The sequence below is a fragment of the Parasteatoda tepidariorum genome, chromosome 2, assembly GCF_982258835.1.
Source record: "Parasteatoda tepidariorum strain Cologne lab strain chromosome 2, Ptep-v5.0, whole genome shotgun sequence".
Lineage (NCBI taxonomy): Eukaryota > Metazoa > Arthropoda > Arachnida > Araneae > Theridiidae > Parasteatoda > Parasteatoda tepidariorum.
Genome location: NC_141756.1, coordinates 28,601,140 through 28,624,389, shown reverse-complemented (window position 1 = coordinate 28,624,389; position 23,250 = coordinate 28,601,140). Strand labels below are relative to the sequence as shown.

The window sequence follows — 23,250 nt, the reverse complement described above, 5'->3', positions numbered from 1 at the left end:
CACGTTGAACAGTCCGCATCGAAATACTAACAAATAAAGCAACACTGCGTCATCTAACGAAACGGTGAACATAAACATATATATATATATATATATATATATATATATATATATATATATATATATATATATATATATATATATATATATATATATATATATATATATATATATATATATATATATATATATATATATATATATATATATATATATATATATATATATATATATATATATATATATATATATATATATATATATATATATATATATATATATATATATATATATATATAGGATCTAAATCATCTCTTTGAAAATATCGACCCGCAAAGTAAGATGGTTGTAAACTAAACGGCTGTATACTTTTTAACCGGAAGTTGAGCAGGTCAAGAGCTCAATAAATAGTATTGCTGTTTACATTTATATTGAAAACACCAACCATTGAAAATGCGCAGATGTTTGATACGTATTTTCAAAATAATAACCCAAGAAAAACCCAAGAAAGACCAGGGAACCCAAGAAAAGCTTACATTGAAAGAAATGGTCCAGTGTGAGGGTAGTGACAATAAGTGTAAAAAGATAAAAATTGGTAGCCAAGTTATTTTCTTACCACGTTAAAAAATTATTTGTGTCCTTTTCGCCAATCTGGCGGAGGAAAATGAAGTGAAATAACAACGGCAATTTAAAGTGTGAGAATCGCATTCAGTAAGAATGGCTTTAATAATTTTCGAATATTCGCGCCTGGCAAGTCTTGAAAATATGTGCTAATATTTGAGCTCTTGAAACTTTCTTGGGATTATTTATTTAACCATCCTTCTTCTTCCGCATAGATCATTATCCCTGCATGCGAGAAACTCGCCAATCAGGTTCTCTCTCGCAACTTCGAATACACATTAGTTTCAGTTCTTAATCCATGAAAGCTATAAGTGCCAATATGACTCAACAATAAACTAAATTAAACTGATGTCATATCACGCTCGAAATTTGACAGAGAAATTGAATTTTATCATACCTGTTAAACCTATATTGTTCCATAAAAATGGAACAAGATAATTTCTACAAGTCATTAAATCGTGTGCTAACATTGTTGATTGATAATAAGCTTCGAGAAGACATTGACGATACTTTGTTGGAAAAACTTTTAAATGTATTGAAAGAGGGCATGTCAATTGAAAGTATGTGGGCACAAATTATGGAACTTAAAAGGAATATGTATAATCTTTAATGTATCATAAACTTAGACAGTGATAAAATCTTTAAAGGTGAACTTGCGGGAACCGATATATTACTAAAATATTTGGTCTAAGTGACGAATCAGGTGCTTTTTGTATGATGCAATGAACGTCCCAGGTTTCACTGCGTATAAAACCTTCGATTTTCCTATTATTTCTACCTTTATTTTTTAATGGAATTTTAAGAATCTCACTTTTTTCCATAAGAACATAAAATAATCGTCAGAAGCAACCAACTGTGAATCTTGACCAAATATTTAGTGTAAACACAAAATGTATGTTCATTTACTAAAGATTTTAGTTTTAATAATAAAAAAAAATTGCGTTCGTACCATTTTTGAATTATAGGACCTTTTTTATATTCTTAATTTTTGTTGTAAATTTTATATTATTTCCTATTTCGATAATTTTACAGTGAATTTTACATCATAGAAAAAAAATAGGTGAGAATTTCTCAGAAACAGGGTGAGATTTCAAAAAAGTTAAGTGAGATTTCTAAAAACATAAAAACTCTTGAAAATAAATCATTTCTTTAATCATAATACATTTTTAACATCTTCTATTTTTTAAAGCATAAATCTATATTTTTGGTGCATCATCATAGAAGATTTTGCCTTTACAAGGTATTTGTCCATCTTACATAAGTGCATAAAAAATTTGAACGTCTTACATGAAGAAACCTACCTATGGTAAACATGTACATGGTTGCAGAGAAATCTGTTCTGAAAGGGGTTCCGTCAGGGCCGGATTATACCTTTCGTAGGCCCTAGGCACAGAGCCGGATTATACCTTTCGTAGGCCCTAGGCATAGCCGTTTTTGCCCCCCCCCATTCCTCCCCTCTTTCCCCGCTAAAATTTTCTTGCATATTTTTTTTTTTACATTTTTATTAATATGGGTTTTAATTTACGAATTTGTTTATCTAACTTTATCTGCAATACCGACATACTGCCGATATTGCAGTTGATATCGATAATACCATTTTTGGTGAAAATTTACTCTTCCGATTTAGAGGAAAACTTTGTAGATGAATTTTTACTATTTTCAAATTTTTATGAGCATAAATCTGCACAAGAAATGTTGAAGGCTCAAATTAAAGATAAACTTGTGAATACTTTTCCTAACGTTCACATTGCATTAAGAATATATTTGTCGATTCTTGGATCAAATGCAGAAGGAGAAAGATCTTTCTCCAGATTAAAATTTATAAAAAATTATTTGCGTTCAACAATGATTCAAGATCGTTTGGCATCTCTCGCACTTATGTCTATTGAATACGACATTTTGCGTAGTTTGGAATTCGACAGCATAATACAAGATTTCGTTGAATCCAAAAATCGCAAAAAAGTAATATATTAGATCATAAGATTCTGCAAAATAATTTATTACCGAAAAATATTATATTTTTATTTGTATCTTCATAATTTTGTGCAAAATACACTTGTTGTTTTTAAAGCTAAATTATTTTGGTCAATAAATTTTTTTCTCCCAAGTTTTTCGTAGGCCCCTGAATTTCGTAGGCCCTAGGCACGTGCCTAGTGTGCCTATAGGATAATCCGGCCGTGGGTTCCGTGGTTGTGTTCTGTTGTTCGAAAAGGTTCTGAACAAAACTGGTAAATAGGGAAGCTAGATAATGGGACAGATGTTGAAAAAAATGCCTATAAGCCAAAAAATCTACAAAATTGTTATAACATTTTATACTGTTTATTTTTTTTCTTGCTGAAATTTAACTTTGACAAAAAGTAAAAATTATATCTTGTAAAAATTATTCTTCTAAAGTAAAAATTATTCTTGTACTGTCAGAAATAGTTCAAGCATTTTGTAAAATAGTAAAGCAATAAAATTGATTTTTGTAAAATAAAAAATTATTTAAATGTTCTGTTTCTTGGAAATGCTTTAAACCTTGTAAAAAACCATTCCATGGATTTTTTATTTAATATACTCAACTATCATACTAATGTAAGTCAAAAAATATTTGAATATTTTTATATTGCATTTTTATTGATTTTATACTCTTTGTAAATAAAATAGGTGTCTCAAGGTCATGTGATTCCCCACTCTCCACATTTTTCCCCTACATTAACTTGGCTAGTTTAGGAGTGATTTACATAGAAAGATCCAGTCCCCCTTCTCTCGTTGCAAAGAACGTTGTCGCATGCTTCAGAGATGATTTTCCCTCAAGTAAACTCTTACCTTACTATAGAGGATAGAGGTGGATTACTGAGCTATGTCTTATGCGATAAAATTCAATTAAAAATGGTTGCATACTGCTGTGCATACAGATTAGAAGCAAAATTCATAAAAGATAGACTTTTTACATTTCACAAAGAAGATTTTTATTTTTTAAATTCGTTTTTGGATATTTATTTTAAATTTATATGTTAGCACAAAAGGTTATAGAATGAATTTAAATGGTTTTTAGCTTGTAAAATCGCTACTATTTATTTATATGTTTATTTAAATTTATAGATTATAATGTTTTTAGCATATATAGATGTTTTTATTAGAATTAAATTTCATATTGATTTAAAATTTCAGATATTTTTTCTGCTTTTTTGATTCCATTTTGATTTGACGTGCATTGGATTTGGCACATTGTTTCCATGCCAATATTTTGTAAACAAATCTCTTTTTATTTTCACTCTGTAATTTATATTGATGCTTAGAAATCAATTTTTTTTAATAATTTCAAGTGAATCTAATTAGATATTTTTAATTGTGCATTAATGAATTAACTTTTGGATCAAAATAAAATCATCGTTTGATAAATTTCATCATTAAAGAAAATTTATGGGCAAAGGAATATATATTTTTTTATTAAATAAAATTGAAAACTATATGATTATCTTGGAACAATTATTTAGATATTCATTTTTATATAGGAAATTTAATATTATTACTGTACATTTATTATTCAGGAAAATATTACCTGAGTGAAACTAAATTTGCACGACTTCTTAAAAATACCTTGTCAAAAGTGTGACTATTTATTATTATTATTATATATTTTATTTTCATTTTTGAACAAAAAAGGAAATATTCTCTTTTTGATTATCAATAACTTTTTTTTATATTAAATGTTAATTAAGTTGATAACTCTCAATATGTCAAACAGTTGCATAGTTTATTCTTATTTAGTATTTTGTAATCATAATTTACATAAAGAGACAAATAACAAAACTAAAATTTATTATTTTAGTTTAAATACTTTTATCATTTTATGGTAAGCCACGAAACTTTTTATCAGAGGCATTGGTTAAGATAAATTATTATTGTGTAACAGGCAAAACCTAAACTATGGTATGAACCATGGTAAAAAGGGAAACTGTGGAGAAATAGAAGCCTTGAAACCTTTTTCTATTTAGAAAGAGTAGATATAATATTATTAGACAAGCTTTTAACTTATTTTTGCATTTTTTTTTCAGGTTTTATTTATGATCTGCAGAAAAATACCAAAACTTTAATTCTATTTGACAAAGCTCTTTCTGATCTAATCAAGGAAAGAAAAAAACTCTCGTCAGCCATAACAGTATTCTCTTTAAAGCTCTTTGGTTATTTGCTTCAAAATAAGAATATATTTATGGAACTTAAAAATTCTCAAGTCATTAATGATTTAGCAATTATACCAAAGTATAATATATTTATTACTTGTTCACCATCTATTCAAGATGCCCTTATTACAATGTTGATGTCTATAGCAACACATAGCGAGGGAGCTTTGTGGCTAATTGAACAAAGTAAGAAAATTTTTAGAAGTCATTTTTGTATCGATAATATTTTTATTTGTGCATTAATAGAGATGTGCCACCTTATTTTTTCCTTAAAGAAAAAGAAGCAAGAAAGGCCACGGAAAAAAAATTTGACTTTTAAGAGAAACATTAGTTTAGTTTTTGTAATAATTAATATTTTTAGATTTAGTTTTGTTAGAATTAATCACTGAGCTGTCTTTGTGAAGAACTGGGATTTGATCCTCAGTACCAGCTGCTTGAAATACCCAGATTCGCATCATGGGTACCAGCTTATCTGAAAAGTTAGAGATTTATGTGCAGTGGTACATTGCCACAATCTTGGAATTTTGAATTCAGTTATTGAATTTTTTTTGAAAAACAGTTATGAAATTGCTTTTACTATGAATGATGTTTCTTCTAATTAATATGCAGTCATTTTTAGCCTTCATTGATTGGGCTATATGTGTACATTTAGAAAAGAGTTTTTCTACAAAATCAGCTAGTTTTAATAACAAAATTGTCATTATAAAAAATATCCTTATAAAAAGGCTGGAGTTTTTTGCAATTATTCAAATAAGTGTTAAAAAAAAGTGCTGTGATAATTTCAAAATCATATGATCATAACTGCATATAATAATAAACTAAAAATAAACTGCATACTGCTGTAGAAAATCTAATGTAATGTGGTACTTCAGCAAATCCAGGAAATAGATTTTTCTGGATATTAGGTCTTTAATGCAAATAAAGATCAAAATATGCAGTATTCCATGAAAAATAGTCATTAATGTTGATTAACCTTAATTTGTGTACTGTAAGGTTTTGTTATTAGTTAAATGGCATTAATATTTAATGCGATAAAATATATAATAAGAAAAGAAAACAGATTATTTGAATTTTGCAGTTTGCTATTTGATAAATTTTCCATAAACATCAAAAATTATTAATTGCCATTGATAAAGCCCTAAAACTAATAAGAATTAATACCCCCATAATGATTAAAGATCAGTATTTATTTAAATTATGTGGAAAAAATTTAAATAATATTTGTTCAACATACAGATAAGTTGGTCTCATGATTGATTAAGTTGGCCTCATGCTGAGGCCAACTTAATGGGGAAAGCAGTGGAAAGAAGAAGTAGCAAAATATTATCTTATCTAAAAATTATATAATTCTAAATTAAGTCAATTCTAAAAAAGCTACAAAAAAAATTTTATTGATGCACATTTAAACTGTCATTAGACTCTTAAACTGTCATTACATTCAATTAGATGAATGTAAAGCACTACATGTAAATTTAAAAATTCTATGTATATATATATATATATATACTATTTTGTAAAATCCGAAGCGAAAAATTTTTTGCACATTGATATGATTTTAATGTCATTTGAAGAACATTTGGCAACAATTGTTTTCATACTGACAGGAACTACAGTATGAACTCTATTTAAAGAAGTCGCTAAATCCCGATAAAAAGTCTGTTTTATGAAAAATTCACTTAATAGAAAATCACCATTTGAAATACTTAAACAACACAAAACAGGCTTTAATTTCATTAACACTAGATATAATTAAATAAGCAATTGATACACCTTTATTTGTAATTATTATCTACTATCAAATTGTTTCAAATGATTTTAACATTTTGTCAGATGAAGGTTTTGGGATTTATTCATCATTTCAGTCTTCCTCACAATTTATTGCTGTATTGTTTTCATTTTTCACACTATCCCAAAATATCCGATTCAGTTAATGTTTCTGTGGTTGCAGCTTCAGAATCAATAAAAAGAAAATCATTAATGAGTACATCATCATTAATTCCGTGTCTGGCTCTTAGCTGTACCCATATATTTTTAAGTTCTTTTAAAGGAATGTTATTCTTGTCCTCCCCACTTTCCAAATTCTCCACGCTGACTAGCAAGACTGTTAGGAATAGTATGATCTGTAACATCATAGTTCTATGCTTTAGAAATTTCTGTTGAAATGCAAACAAAAAGGGATTTTACCGCTTTCCCTTAAAGTGGGTGCCAAAATCAATTCAAGGTCATTTCCCCCGTAAAATGTGTTTACAGGTTTGAAATGTTAGGAAGTGGGAAAATTGAATCTTAAGGAAAAGTTGGTTGATTAGAAAATTCACTTCGCTAATTGGAAGTTATTTTACAAAGAAATTTCCAAAATGCTCTTGGTTCCTCAAAATAGAGAAATTCACAAAATGGAGGTTCGTTAAATTGATGTCCGATTATATATATATGTGTTAGAGGTCAAAAGTCTAAGAAAAGCTTATTATTCACAAGTTTTATAAAATTAAATATTTGAAATCATTTAGATATTTTGAAAATAATTATTCATCTTAGATCGTTAACAGTTGTTTTTTATTTTTAGAGTTCATAGAATTTGTATTTTCAAGTTATTCTTCAACAAGTTATTATGTAAAGAAAACTAGTTCTAAGTTTCTCTACTCAGTAGTTGTGTTATGGTCAACTCCTGAATTTTCTGTATCTTTGGAAGAACAACAAAAGGATGTTCTGATAAACACCATCCAAGACATTATGACAAAACTTATTTCTGGTATTCAACCACCCAATGACAAAGAAACTGAAAATTTTTGTAACTACTGTGTTTCAACTTTAAAGCAAATATCTTTAAGTGAAGCAAAGTTACCGAGTATGCATTTGCCTCTTATCAATGCAATACTTCATTACTTTAAAAATATGGACACAAACAACAAAATTAATCAAGATGCAGCAGAACTTTTTTGTATTGTAGAAAAGAGGTAGCAATTTTATGCATATTCATATATTATTTTTATTTAATTTTATATGTTGTATACTGTGATTATTCGTAAATATTGAGACTTAATCTAAATAATGAAAACCAATTTTAAAAAATGACTGTGGCACTGTTTGTCAGGTAGCTTTCGTTCCCTCTTTTCCAGATCTAAGACTGGACTTTTGACATCTGATACACTTGATTTCCCAATGCTATTCAAGTGTTATGTTGTTTCTTTTCTTTTTTTTTTCTTCTTCCTTTCGACAATCTTTTTTTAATCTTGATCAACACATGTTTGAAAACACCTGCCTCACCTACAAAATTTATTTTAAAATAATTTGAGTGCTTCTGAGCACACATGTTTAAAAAAGAATGATGTTGAAAGCTGTTCTTTCCTAAAGGAACTGGTTCTGCTTCTGACCCTCATTAAAATTTAACTGAGTAAAATTAAAGATGGGTCTCAGCATATCTTATATTTCAGTACTTAAAAATATTAAGTCCTTTAAATGAAGACATTATAAAATTAATATGTTCAAATAATATCAGTTACTTTCAGTTAAACCAGAAATTTAGTTGTAGAGCCTTTAAAGTTACTAAAAAACCGAATGAAAGTAATTGAATCTAATCTTATATTTTTAACATGTAGATGGTAGCACTGCTTAAAAATTCTGCTTCTTGTAAGTAATCGAATCTAGTATCGCTTCGCTGTACCCGTTATTCATATCAGTTTAGTAAGGATTAATTAGCTGAATAAAGTTCTTTAACTAGTATTACTGATACCAGATATTTATATCAATTCACTGTAAATTAGTTTGAAAACAGTTCCATTTTAAAACTGACTCGCTCTCATCTTAAGCATTTTGGTTTGGATCAGTTTTAAGGACCTTGATATCTAAGGCTGTATTTTTGCCTTGTTACTGACAATCATATTAAATTTTTTACTTTGTGTTATCTTTAATCCTTTCGCGACGAGTATTTTTTTTTACAACAGAACAATTTTGAAAGCATAAACTATGAGTAGGGCAGCATTATGCACGGTAGTGCCATGTATGTTCTGTGCATGAAAATACCTTCAAAAATATTGGCAGGACTGGTGGGAAAGTCTCCCATTAGACAGGGAAGGGTTTCTGTCCCAAAAGATTTTTTTGAAATTTGCTTGGGACGTATGTGTCCCGTTAGGCTCGAAAGGGTTAAATGATTTATTTCACGTTTTTCGATTAATCATGCTCAATTGTACACAGTTTTTTGCACAATCCATTTTGTATTCTTTAGACTGAATGTTAAAGAACTATCATGATTAGTAAGAAATAAATAAAAAATATTTTATTTAGTATTATATATGTAGTTTATTATACAGAAATAATACATAAATTTGTGATAGTTATATACTGCTTGACTTTATTATAACTCTTTTGCTTTATTGAAAGTGATGATAATAAGGGTATATTAAATATGTTATCTTTTTAACAAACTGGTTTTCCTTTTCGTATTCCACTTAAATCTATTATTGTTTTATTTTAAGACCAAAATAAATCTTAAATCTGCATTTTCAACCAATAAGAATGAATTAAAATTTGATCTAATAAGAGCAAAGTAACTTTATTATTTTTGCCTTGTATTAATTAAGGTTTAAATTAGTATTGATTTGTATCTGAAACAAAAAGTATCAGGTTTTTGTTACTGATGCCTACTTGTGTCAGTATTAGTTTATAGCTAATGCCGAAACAATGGTACTTGCCAATCTCTAGAACAAATGCAAGCAGTTAAGGGAGTTCTTTCTTATTAGGAATACCAAGGGACAAAAGAAGCCATTTTTAAGCCATCTTCAGAGAATCTAAGATAAAGGGCAGATCCTTGTGGGAATTTTGAAAGTCGGGGAAAATTATTTCTTTATCAATCGATATCATTAGACAAATTGATTAATTTTCATCCAGATAGGCCAAGCTCTACTGTTCTTATTTTATCATCAAGATCATTAAGAAACATAAGTCTGCTACTCGCAAGAAAATCTGCTGCTTAAGAGGAAATTTTTTACCGCTCTTTAAATATCTGTTAAAACTACCTTTTTTGTATCTAAATAATTGTCCGTATCTAAATTAATTGTGAATCTGCTAGAATGCTTATTGTGTTTTATGTATTTTTAGGTATCATTCTGATATAACAGTTATTCGACAAATAATGCATGTACTTGTAGAAAAAAGGAAGCTTACTGATGCATTTTATCTTGCCTCATCCTTTCTTAGGTACATTTCTATTTCTATTAATTTTATTTTTTATATAAGTGTACTATTTAAGTTTTTATATTCTTTGAAAAAAGCTTTTAATAATAATGTCTAATTACTATAGAGATTGTCATTAAGTCAACAAAATTCTTTGCAATTCTGGCAAAATAGGTCGCGAGAGGTTTCAGTGCAATTTTTTCATTAGGTAAAATTATTTATATTGACAAAATCCTTTTAAAAAAATTTTTCAGTGCATAAAGCTAATTTCCAATATTTAGCACTTATTAAATGCTGAAAACATTATTAAAGTTCAAAATATTTTTATCAAATGTGCATAAAATATTTTTGAAATTTTATTCATTTGTTTGCTGTTATAATGTTATTTATTTCTAGGTATATTTCAGTGATAATTCATAAGCTATTTCATTTCTCAATTTCTTGTAAATTTTGCAAGCAACTTAAACATATATATATATATATATATATATATATATATATATATATATATATATATATATATATATATATATATATATATATATATATATATATATATATATAATGAAGTTAACACAAAAACTACTGCACAAAACTGTAATGAAATGTTCTTGCTTTAAACTACTTTTCTGCTAAATGATACTAAGTGTGGTTTTATTGATGGCGAAAAGCCATTATCTGAAAGTTAGGAAAGAACCTGGACTACCATTAGAGGGTTAAATTAATTTTTTACACGCAAGGAGTAGACATCGTTTATGCCTTTTTTTAATGTTAACTTGTAACTGCTAATCAATTAGCGTAAAAATTTATAATAAATGTCAGTTGTATATCAACATTACATTAATAATGACTTCTGATTTAGCTTAACACTCACAAAAACAAACTAAATTTTAAAACAGGTTTTATAATCTCTAATAAATAAAAGTAATGTAAATAGTTTTGTATTCTTGTTATGCTTAAATCCTACAAAAATCAAATTTCTTGTTAAAAGTTTTATTCTCTTAAAAAAAAGTTCGATTGATGTAAGCAAAATTTGTGTTCTCTGAAACATAAATGATAATTAAGGGTGTAATAAATTTTATTTGTCGTCTGTACATTACCATTTCATTTCTGTATATTTATGGTTATGTTTTCATTTTTATTATTTGATCCTTGTAATTTCATGAACACTCATTAAATTCATGAACATCATGAACTTTCATTAAACATTCTGTATAATTCTATATTTAGTGTTTGTTACAAACGTTATTTTTTAAAGCAATTTATTTTTCTTTAATCCCAGAAATATTTTAAATTAAGTTTAAAAATTACTGTATTTATGTTTAAAAAAATATTTTTTTTGTAACTTTAATGTATGATTATTCTTTATCTATTGGTAATATTTATAATTTTTTTCTGATTTGCAGTGCAGAACAGCACCTTAGGCTATTTTCTGATCCTAGACTTAGTTTCTTTTTGATGCCATTTACCATTTTGGAAGATAACATACCTCCTAACTATGAGGAAGAGATTTTCCTTTTATCTTCAGATACATTGTACAGAATTTTAGTAGAACAAATGAAGACAAAATCTCAGGGTGTGTCCCTTATAATATCATCTCTTGCAGCTCTGTCAAAGCTGGCACCTTTCATAGGGAAAAAAGTAAAAATTGTGTTTGCTAAGTCGTAATTATAACTGAATATTTTTTTTAAAAATTTTAAATTAAGGAAATACGCGAATTAAAAGTATCTAGATTTTTTTCTTCAAAATTATTGTTAAAATATAATATCTCCTTATTATATGTGGAATTGCGTGGCGCATCAACTACAGAAATGCTACAGATAATTTATAAAATGTCTTTCCTATTGTTTTGTGTGTAATAACTCTTTTTTTTAATTGAATTTTTTATTTTTAAGAAATTAATTTTTGTTTTCTGGAAAATGAAAGACTAATTGATAAATATCCCATAGAAATTTCATGGGATGAAATCTAACTCAAATAAAATATCATGAAACAAAATCAGACACAGCCAAATGATCATAGGATGGAACCAACTGTGGAAAAACAAATAGTTGCATAGAATTTCATGCAGGCAAAATATTATAAGATAAAATCTCTTTCAAACAAAATATTACAAAATGGAATCTCATGCCAACAAAATATTATAAGACTATAATCAGATGGCGGCAAATTATTGTTTAAAGAAACCTCATGTGATATAAAAAAAATTTTAACCAGTGTTACGGTACTAAAAAAGGTTTTATCTAAATACACTCATTGAAATTAACATTAAAATAGAAATTTATAGTTAAATTAGATTAACTGTAACAAACATTTATTGTGTACAAAATGTCCGACTTCAGTTTATTTCTCTGAAAATGTTTATAGATCCTGATCAAATTTATTAATAGGCAAAAATGTCCATAATTCAATAATTTGTAACATGTAACGATAAGCTTATACATACTTGTGTAGTTTCAATTGACGCTTCTTATAAATTAGACAATGACAACTCAATATTAATTTAAAACATCTAAAAAATTTTAAGTCTGTACTACATTACACTTCATCTTTACTAAATGTACTTCCATATAAACATGGTGTACAATTTCTCCTTAAACAGCTGTTATACTCTCTTATATTCTTTTTCTTTTCCACGTTCTTCTTTAAAACATTCTTTTTCCAAAAGAATCAAATTTTATTTAAACCTTATTAGCACTCTAATTTTCCAAAAACTCAACTTACTTACAGTTAGCTCATTAATTATAATTGTCTGAACTAGTTAAAAATGTTTGACCTAGTACTATATGTACCAAAAATATTGAAAGATAACAGTTTTTCTCAATTATATGCATTATTTTCCTTGATTTATAAAATATATATTGTTTAATATTTTAATTTATGACATTAAGTGGATTGTTTAATTAAGATTTTTAGATGATACAACAGATTCATTTCCGTGTAAAAACTTATAATTATTATGTGAGGGCTACATAAAAACAAAATTGACTAAATAAAAGTCCAATACAAATTTATTGGTCAGTTGGAATTTTCAATAAAATAGCGATATGATTAAAAATGTATCATATCAAAAATGTTAAAAAAGAAAAAAAAGTTTTTTAATTGTTTAATAAACTTATGTTAAAAAACACTTATATGGGTGGGGGGCAATGGAAAAATGTTTGTTTTGTTAAAAAAGGTTAGGTACCTATGATCTACAGTAATGTCTGTTTTACTTATATTTAAAATAATCATTATTTTTTACGTAATAAGAATCCAAGCATATCATTCTATGATAAATTCAATTTATTATCTTTAATTTAATATTGAAAAAGTTTTATAATGAGATATGTGGTATAAAATATTTTATTATTATGAATTTTATTTATTTCCAGCTAATTGAATCTATCCTAATCTCAGTGGGAGTAATTTTTCTACAAGACCCAGAGGATGAGAAAAGACACTATTTGTCTTGTTTATGTTTGGAAGATAGGAAAATTTGTTTGGCTTTTTTAAAATTATTTTCATCTCTCCTCTCAAAAGAAGGTAAATTTTGAAGAAAAAATTTTTCTGTTCATTATCTCTATTGTTATTTTTGATTCATTGCTTTTTATTAAAAAATACAAACATTTTTTTAATTTTAAAGAAGGTTTTAAAAAAAATTAATTATCTTTTTCATTATTTATAAAAGATTTAGCTGTATATAAACTTAATTATTATTTTAACAGATTTACAAGCTGTTTAGTTTTTAAAAAAATTGTAGGATTTATTTATATTTAAAATATTAATGGAGTGCTAAGCGTATAAAATTATTCTTTAGACATGTATTCAAACATCAGTTATCAAAAATAAAAATATAATTGTCATTACAATAATTTGGTCTCATGCAATCATAGCTATTAACTACTATAATTTGCTGGGCTACTAGTAACTGATAGTCTACTGGTTTTATTAAAAAAATTTCTTGCTTTTGCATGTTTCAAAAAAAATTTTTAAATTGTAAAAAAAAACATTAAGATAGATTTATTTACTTTGTTCATTCATTGTTTGCTTAAATGTTTAAATAAGTATTACTGCTAAAAAATATTGTCAGTCCAATTTAAAATAATCAGCTAAAATTATTTCTATATCTATTATTAAAATAACTTTCTGTTATCAACTTAGACCCTACTTTCAATAATTTCAAAGTAAATGATAAAAAAATAATTCTCTTAGATTCAAAAATATCACATGTATTTTTTTTTACGCTGACTTGATTGCTTTTATAGTTCTTATTGTTGTGCATCATTTTTATTAGTTAATTAACAGTTGGTAGTTTCCTTTTTTCTCCCTTGCTTGCATTTATATTATGATGATGTATTTTTTTACTTTTGTAGCTTACAAATGTATGACTGATCAAAGTAAGATGTTGTTGTTTAAATATTTCATCAAGATTCTACAAAATCCTACAACTGATTGCAATGTAAGCATCACTTACTGTGGAATTTATTTAACATGTATAATAAAATTGCAATGATTCAATGTTAAAGCAATTATACAAAACTTTCGAAATAATTAAATAAATTATGCAGTTTTTATTTTTAAAAGAATTTAATATTTGTAATTTTTTTCGTTAAAATATTTGTCTTTCTTATAAAAATATTTTAATACATATGAAACAAAGTGGTGCTTAAATTAACAAGTTACACTGAAATAAGAAGCCTATTTATTTCTATGCAAAATTTATACTTAAAAAGTATAAATTTATAACCCGCAATTTATACTTTCTTAAAGTGTGTGTTGCAGCACACTGAGGTATTGTAGACAAGAGATGTCGAAAGGCCGAATATACCGAATATTTGTTCATGTGCACCATATTCATCAATTTCTATCAGGCTTCTTATACCTCTTTACTACTTCATACCTATAGAAAGCTGAATTTTCAGCAATTGCACTTGTATTGCTCCTTAAAAATAAATGTGTGTAGCTTAATTGCCATTTAAAAAGTTAAGCAATGAGCATCAAACTTACCCAGTGCACTAAGAAAATTTACAATACCCTCGAATGCAGATGATAATTTATTATTATTTATATTTGCCCTTATATTTACTTGAACCAAAATGGTTCAGTGGTTAAGGCACTGAGCTTTCATTGTGAATTACTGGGGCTGGAGCCCTTGTGGCGGCTTTAAGCCTCCCCCCCCCCTTAGCTTCTGATGGATGGGTGCAGTGCTGACCACAATTTTGTGGCCATCATGCTGTTGGTCATAAAATTGTGGGGCCTTCACCTTCATGACGCCCTGACCCACAAAAAGCTGCTGTGAGAATGTGTTACTTTAGAATAAATACTTATTAACATTCTATTAATTAAAATTGAAGTAGATCAGTGGATTTTAAATTAAGAAATAAAGTGCAAAATTTGACTATGTTTTTATCATCACAGCTTATTTTCATAACTTCTGTTTCATCATCTTACACATATAACATACATAATACACTATTTGGAAGAAAGTGACGGGAGACGGCATAATCCCATATTTATTAAAATTAATGGGAGGTAGGGTCTCCTTTGGTTGCGATCACAGTTGCAACCCTTCTGGGTATGCTTTCCACTAAATTAGCCATAGTGGCAAGAGGAATTTCCTTCCAAATGTTTAACAGGAAGTTCCATAGTTCATGCCTGCTTTTGGGGAGTGGGGGGGGCAGACCCTCAACCGACAGACCAATTCGTCCCAGAGATGTTCAATTGGGTTAAGAACAAGGCTCTGCGCTGGCCACTCCATGCGTTTAACGTTGTTGTTCAGATACCAATCAAGAGTCCTTGCAACATGGGATCTTGCGTTGTCATCTTAATACAAGCAATCATCCATACCGTATGTTCCCCTCAAGTTAGGAAGGACATGATTGTCGAGAATATCACATTATCCATCGGCGTTCATGATCGGCATCAATCCTCCTCCACCAAACTTTACAGTTGTCCTGTCACTTTCTTCCAGATAGTGTATGTATGTAATAAGTATTATACTGCAAATAAATGTTAATGACTGGCGTGTTGCAGGACAATTTTAAATCTTGTAAGAGTGCCACATATTGATACAAATTAAGAAACTCCTGATCTATGGTATATTTTTAAGCTTTTTTTTTAATTAAAAAATCTGTTAATTCTGTTTTTTTTTAGGATAGATATAAAAATAAAATTTGAAAAAATCCTAAAAGCATTTTATTGCAATTGAAAGTGATTATTTTCCAAATTTGTAAGATAATAATGCATAATAATTTAATAGTTTTGTAGTTTATTATAAATAGTTTACTGATAAATTTCTAGTTTAAAATAAATTTAGATTAATTTATTTAATCTTTTGCTTTAAAAAAAATTACTTTGTCGGAGCTATATATTTTATTTCTTATTTATTTCTTAATACAGTTTTATTGAAACCACTTTCTTTTTTCTTCATAAGCTTATATTTTGCAGACCCTGCTTAAATATTATACCTTCTGAGAAATCTTCAAAGAATTATGCACACTTTTTTTAATTATTTTAAAGAAATATAGTATGCTTTAACTTCTAAATTTACTTAATATTTCTGTATTATTACTGTTGTATCCCTATTTTAAACTAAAGTATTTTAATTTTGAATCAATTTTAATCATATTCCTACCAGTGACCAGATTATATTAAGTCATCAAAAGATCTTATTTAAAATTCAAAATGCTAATTCTTATTTTGATAATTGCAAAATTTTGTAAAGACAGTTGCTAATACACTAAACTAGACTCATAATCTTGTGTTTACACTTAGACTGTTCTAACAAAAATGTTTGATATTGAGAGTGAATTTTTTTTCACTATCAATAATTACTGATATCTTAAATATAGCTTATTTTCCTTAAAAACTTAATGTGTCCCGTCTCAGAAGTCATGTGACCTAATTTTCGGTGGCCTCCCTTTGATTGAAAAGTGTGCTTTAGGATAGCTAAAATCTGTTTTATGCTTAGATTTTTATTACGGGTGTTATGAAGGTCTGACTTTTTTTCCGTGCTATCATGACCTGAAACATTTATGGGTACAGCTTTACCTGATTTTAATAATATTAATTTATCTCTTTTTTTTTTTCCCCCAGATAGTCTCGGAAGCTTTACTCCTCCTGAAATCTTATATTGGTTTGAATGCCGAGCATAAGTTTGAGGTTAACTCTGTACTAAAGGGTGAAATTGTAGCACTTATTTGTAGAAAACTCTATGGAAATAAGGAACCTATTGTTGACAGTGCCTTACACATTGCTGGAGAAATAATGAATGGTGAAGGTGATAAAAAAAATTTATTAATAATTATTACTTCATTATTTATTATTACTTCAAATTTTTATTTGTCTCTGCTATTTGCTAATATTTTTGGGGGGGGATTTAATTATGTTAATCATGTATGAAATTAATCAATATGACATTTGATTATAATTTTTTACCATTGTATAATATTATTTGCTGTTGTTAATTTTGTTATTTATGATTTTGAGAAGAGTATGAGAAATTTAAATGAATACAATTATGACCAGTTTAATACAAGCATTCTTTTGGATTTTTATTTATCTTATTTGTTGCTTTTCTTTAAATTTAAATATCTGAATAACTTTTTTTAATATTTAAGCTGTACTATCCATAAACTAATAAGTCGCTGGTTTCTATAAATAAATAACAATTTATTATTATGAAACATTTACAAAAATCCAAAATGAAACATTGAACACACGAGAGGTTCAAATGCTTCAAAAGACAAACTACTACTACATTTTACAATTTATTTGTAACTAGAGGGCGTTGATCGCTACAACAGAAGAAGCTCAAACGTAAGCCTTTATTTTTTGTGATATTTCTGAAAATGGATTGCAGTGGTTTCTGAGCTCGATGCCTTAATTATGATATGTTAAAAATCTGAAAGCATATAGCTTTTATTAAAATTTAATAATCCACGCAGTGTTATTTTTGATTGTTTTTACATTTTTATTTAAGCCATGTGTGCTACAATTTCTATTTGCATTACTTTTTATGTGTGTAAAATTTTAAATGGAAACTTCTACTATAGATCACCAGTTATGGATGGAATTAGTCATGCAGAATTCTCTGCACACAATTGTATGGGACATAGCCATTGAAAGTAATCATGATGGCATCATAAAAGCATCAGCTTTATCTGTAATCACTGTAGCTTGCTCCCGGCCATACTATTTTGATAGCATCTACTCTGCGAAAGGTGTTTCAAAAGTAAGTATTTATTTTATGTATGAGGATGTGGATCCAAAAAGAAAAAGTCACAAGAGTAATAAAGAGTATTTATTAACAATACACATAAAATATTAAATGGAATTAAAAAGCATACTTACAGATCACTTTTCTAGATAATCACCAAAGCTATTTATAGAAACGCAGGATCAACTTGTTAGGTCCATTTTGGAAGAAAGCATATCCTTGCCTATTGATTCTCGTTTGCTTCTGTTTCCACAGCATTGTCTGAATTGAAACTTTAGACATTAAACAGTCTCCAAAACAGTTATTCCTTGTTCCAAATAAGTCTTTCTTCAGTTTCAGAAACAGAAAATATGGACAAGGCTACAAATCTTTCCTGTAGAGAGATGGCTCCACACTTGAAGTTTTGAAGCATTGCTTGAATTTTGGGCCTGGCATTATCCTGTAAGAGGATGATATTATGACATCCTTTTGCAGGATAATACACTATATGATGTACTATACTATGTCAGCCATGGCATTAGATTTCTAGCAACTGTTTGCTCCCAAAAATTTATTACTACTGGTACTTGCATGTGTGACTACATTTTCAGACCACCCAGGCTTTACTATCCAATCTCAAGACCTCAGGCCAACAAATAATTTTCTCAGGGTTCTATCTTAAAGACTCTATGAATCAGTGGATCCGGGCACACTTAATATACAGTTCCAAAACTCTTACCCTTAGATAAATGATTTTGTGGGTGTGTAGTCTATCATTAATTGCTTTTTCATTATTTTTTTTTGACAAACTTTTTTAAGAATGTTTGATAAATTGAAAAGGTGAATTTTCTTTTGGAAGTGATATCTTAATTTGTGCTAGTAAGTTTCAATTGTTTCTTTTTTGAGCATCAAGTTTCTCAGTTTTTCTGTTTTAAGAAAAAGATGTCAAAACTCTTTTCAAGTTTGTTTCATGATATTCTATAAACTCATTGTTCTTGACAGTACAAAAACATGTAGGATATTTTCATTCTATTAATGGAATTGATACAAAATGGTGTAAATTTTATTTATTTTGTAACTTATCTGTTCAGCCCCTGAAAAGAACTACATTTGAAAAAAAAATCCAAGTGTAAAAGGAATATTTATCCAATTCTTTCTATAATTTATTACTATGCCACGTGAATAATTAAACTATGACTAACACTAAATTCTTATAATTTTAGGAATACATTTTAAATAGCAGAATTACTGCATGCAAAAATTATTATAAAGTATGCAGTAGCAATAAATTAGTGCACCAATAATAATAATGGAGGTGCACATGTGAAAATACTGTAAAAATTTATGCAATTTTTAAAAATGAGTAATTAGCTGCCACTGTATTAATCTCACTCATTTGTAAAATCGTTCATTTTAATTTGGTTTTCATATATAGTTTAGAATTGATTTAGATGCAGTTAATCAGACCTACTTAGCATCTCAATTGAAACAGCTCTCCGCAAGACAGCATACCTATCAGCGAATATATACCAAAGATGAAAACACGTGACCTTCCCTTTAAGGAGAAGGCAATGGAATGAATGCCAACCTTGTAAACCAGTCTTTTAAAAGCCACGTGTTGCTACAAAACAGTCCGCAAAAGTTAACCTGAAAATGCACACAAATGTAGTTCATTCAAAGTTTGGTGTTGGAGAGAATATTTTGTTGAGAGTTGAAAATGCATTTAAACGCATTTTCAACTCTCAACAAACCTTTTTTTATCATGTTTTTTAACAGATGTAGTATTAAACATTCCTTACAACCATGCAACCTATGTGAGAATATTTAGCGATGCATCTAAAATCAAACTTAATTCTGTTCTTTCGTATCAAAAGAAATTCTGGAGAATTAGTTCACTGAGAAACTCTTTAACTGGGTTTGTTGACTTCTAAATTTTTTTTGGTTACAGAAAATTTAAGATTTTTTTAAAATGCTGAAACAGTTAGTCAGTCTTTTTTAGAACAGTAGATTAATTTATTATTTTGTAGTTTTATGGGTAAAAAAAGGTATACTTTTAATTTAAAAAATTTATAAACTTATTACTTTTTTTTTAAATCTTAATTATATTAGTGTTTTGCTAATTGCACTATGCAGTGGTAACAAAAGTATCAGGCTTTATGAATTTCTGAGGTCAGCCGGTCTGGTTGACATTAATCTCCTTAAATATTCAATTATGATCAGAATTTCTGATAATCGAAATCTTCAGTAACATGAACTGATAATAATTCCAATTAGTTAAGATTAGCAAGAATCAAAGATTTTCTTCCTCCTCCCTTGTCACAAGCTAACACATTTCATTAATTTTCTTCGCCCTCTACCAAGTATTACTTCATTTGTGGATGGCCCCTTGTCATAAAAATATTGCTTTCTTTGTTTTATAAACAAAATATAAAAATTGTTTTACATTAAACCTTTTTATTTTTAATATCTTTCATAATAATTTGTTAGTTTTTTAGAATTTATTATTCTTCTTCTTCCTTATCCCCAAAATTAGCAGGGCTAAACAATGTCCATGAAATTCATCACACGGAGGAAGTCGGCCACCATAAGTGTGTTATTAAGAGTGTCCCTTTTGTCCAGACCAAGACAGTCCAGGATATGTTGGGGGGAAGCCAGCATGTTGTGGCACCTGGGGCAGTTAGGGTAGATTTTAATACCACCCTCAAAAGAAAGGGACTTAAGGTGGCCGCTGATAAGCCTGGTATGTGCAGTCTGGTCCTTGCGGTTGCACCGAACGTTGAGTGCACCTCCTGGACTGGTGCTCTGGTACCAGTGATGTTTGGGGGGTACGAGCCAGGAAGCGAGGTCTTCTTTTTTCTTTTTTGATGCCAGCTCCATGAAGGTGAGGGAATTTTGACTTATCAGATTTTCTTTCGTCCCCTCCTTAGCCAGAGTGTCGGCGATGTCATTGCCCAGAACCCCAACGTGAGAAGGGATCCATTGGAGGTGGACTTCACGCAATCGTGAGAGGATTTTAATTTTTTGTAGGATTGAAGCACCTGTTTTGTCTCTCACCTTCCTCCAATGTGCTAAGTATTGTATGGAGCTGAGGCTGTCAGTGAGGATCCAGATGTTATTTTGATCCTGTAGTGTTAGAAGAGAATCCAGGGCAGTATCAATAGCAATGAGTTCACTTCTAAACACCGAGCAGAAATCAGGATTCCTTTAGAATTTATTATGGAAAGTTTATGGCATAAAAAATGAAAAGAAACTTTTTTTAAATTGTTTTGAGCATTTATTTTCGTTTTTAATTCATACGTTTTCGCAAATGTGAACCCTTTGCTTCATGGTAGTATATTTTTAAGTATATGTCCAATTATTATTTCAGGTTGACCTGATGAATATCCTGTGTAATTATGTCCTGGATGATGATTTCTTTATCCAGAGGGAAGCCATTTTATGTGCAAGCCGATGGATGCAATTGAATCATATCATTCTGCCTGCATCCTGTAAAGATAACTTGTACTTAATTTTTTCATCTGCCATCAGAAGTTTAGATTTAGACCTAAAACTTGCTGCTTTAAAAGAATGGCAGTGTTTCATAGAGAATGAAACATTTTTCCCTCCTATATCTGAATCCGACATTAACGAGTGCCTGACAGAATACTGCTCCTCCGGGTTCGGATCATCATTGTTATATGCCATCGAAGATTACGATGAAGCCGTGAAGTACGAAGCAGCTAGAATGATGCTTAAATTGAGACAGAAGCTGGTTGATAAAGGCATCACCAAAGATTTTATATCAGAAGATGCAAAAATGTCTGAAAATATTCTCATTCCAGATATAGCCGATTCTTTTTCAGCTATATCTGTTACAAAGAAAGAGCGTGATGAAGGTATAGACAATGTCATGGCATTGTCAACCACTGAACAAATTTTGAATATCTGCAAAACAGCAGATTTTCAGTTGCACAATAATTACACTTTCACTGTACCTGATTTAGGGTTAGAAACCCTTTCATGTTCAGTAAAAGCATTCTGGAGTTCCTTGTGGTCTGGTAAATTAGATGTTATAGTTGAACCAGATGAAAAACCGACTTCCGTTTTTTCAGAATACTCATTTTCGTTGTTGGAGGACATCATTTCAGCTGAAAAAACAGAACTTATTATTTCTGTCAATGATTCTGACTGTTATTAATTGAAGATTCATCTTCAAAAGTAGATAAAATTCCTGCTACTTTGGAAGACTAAAGACTTTTTAATATTTTAATAAAGTAATAAAAGTTTTCTATTAGTGAGCTAATCAAGTAAAACTGAAGAGATTTTTATAAAATTAGTTACAATTTGTTTAAAATTAATACACAAGTATAATATATAAGAGACACCCGGTGGCTGAGCGGTAGCGCTTCGGTCTGTCGTGCCACAGGTCCCTGGTTCGAGCCTGGAGCCAGGCAATGTTGACTCAGCCTTTCATCCCTTCAGTGGGTCGATAAATTAGTACCAAGCATGCTTGGGAACTAAACACTGGGGGTTCCGCGTTTGGCTGACCTCCTGACCGGAACATCTGCTCCTGCACACCAGAGCCGAAGGTCAAGAAAACTGAGATGGGCACCGTAGGCCTTGGCCCTCTGTGGGCTGTCGCGCCACTGAGTTTAGTTTATAATATATAGGGTGCCAACTAAGTGTAGAACCACTCTTTTTAACTTTAAACGGCTTCAGTTGTAATTAAAGTGGTGTTTATGTGTAATAAAATGGCTGTGTTGAACTTGCTAAGACCTCTACAGCAGTGTTATCCACACAAAAAACTGTTTGAGAATAATTTAACTCCATACTTCAAAACCAAGATTAGATTTGTGTATTGAACATATTTAATTATGCATTCTAAAACTATTGATTGAATATTTAACCAAAAAACACTTTCACATTATTTCCAACTTTTTTATATTATAGGTTTCTAAGGTTTTAAAAATATATTAGTAAATAAAATATATTGAATTAAAGTTTTTTTTTTGCTATTTAACAGTTGGTTCAAAATTGACACTTTCATTGATGGCATGAAAAAAAAGTCCTTCCTAGAGATGTACTAGGTACCCAGAAAATACCATGACCAGGCAAATAAAATTTACTACTTGCTACCAG

General features: G+C 28.9%; 1 protein-coding gene across 1 annotated transcript; it reads left to right on the top strand.

Annotated features, from left to right (window-relative positions):
• The first annotated feature begins 973 nt into the window (after positions 1-973).
• LOC107447861 (uncharacterized) lies at positions 974-23,111 on the top strand. Its single transcript, XM_043046208.3, has 10 exons — positions 974-1,181; positions 4,662-4,973; positions 7,348-7,738; positions 9,879-9,977; positions 11,360-11,594; positions 13,328-13,478; positions 14,309-14,394; positions 17,031-17,214; positions 17,990-18,168; positions 21,500-23,111. The coding sequence occupies exons 1-10, from the start codon at positions 1,046-1,048 to the stop codon at positions 22,307-22,309; spliced, it is 2,583 nt and encodes an 860-aa protein (XP_042902142.2). The 5' UTR covers positions 974-1,045; the 3' UTR covers positions 22,310-23,111.
• The last annotated feature ends 139 nt before the right edge of the window (positions 23,112-23,250 follow it).

Excerpts from the sequence above, each read along its gene's own strand:
- LOC107447861 (XM_043046208.3), top strand. The coding sequence starts at position 1,046 with ATGGAACAAGATAATTTCTACAAGTCATTAAATCGTGTGCTAACATTG. Across the intron at positions 11,595-13,327 it reads CACCTTTCATAGGGAAAAAA|CTAATTGAATCTATCCTAAT; the intron begins GTAAAAATTGTG and ends ATTTATTTCCAG. Across the intron at positions 13,479-14,308 it reads ATCTCTCCTCTCAAAAGAAG|CTTACAAATGTATGACTGAT; the intron begins GTAAATTTTGAA and ends TTACTTTTGTAG.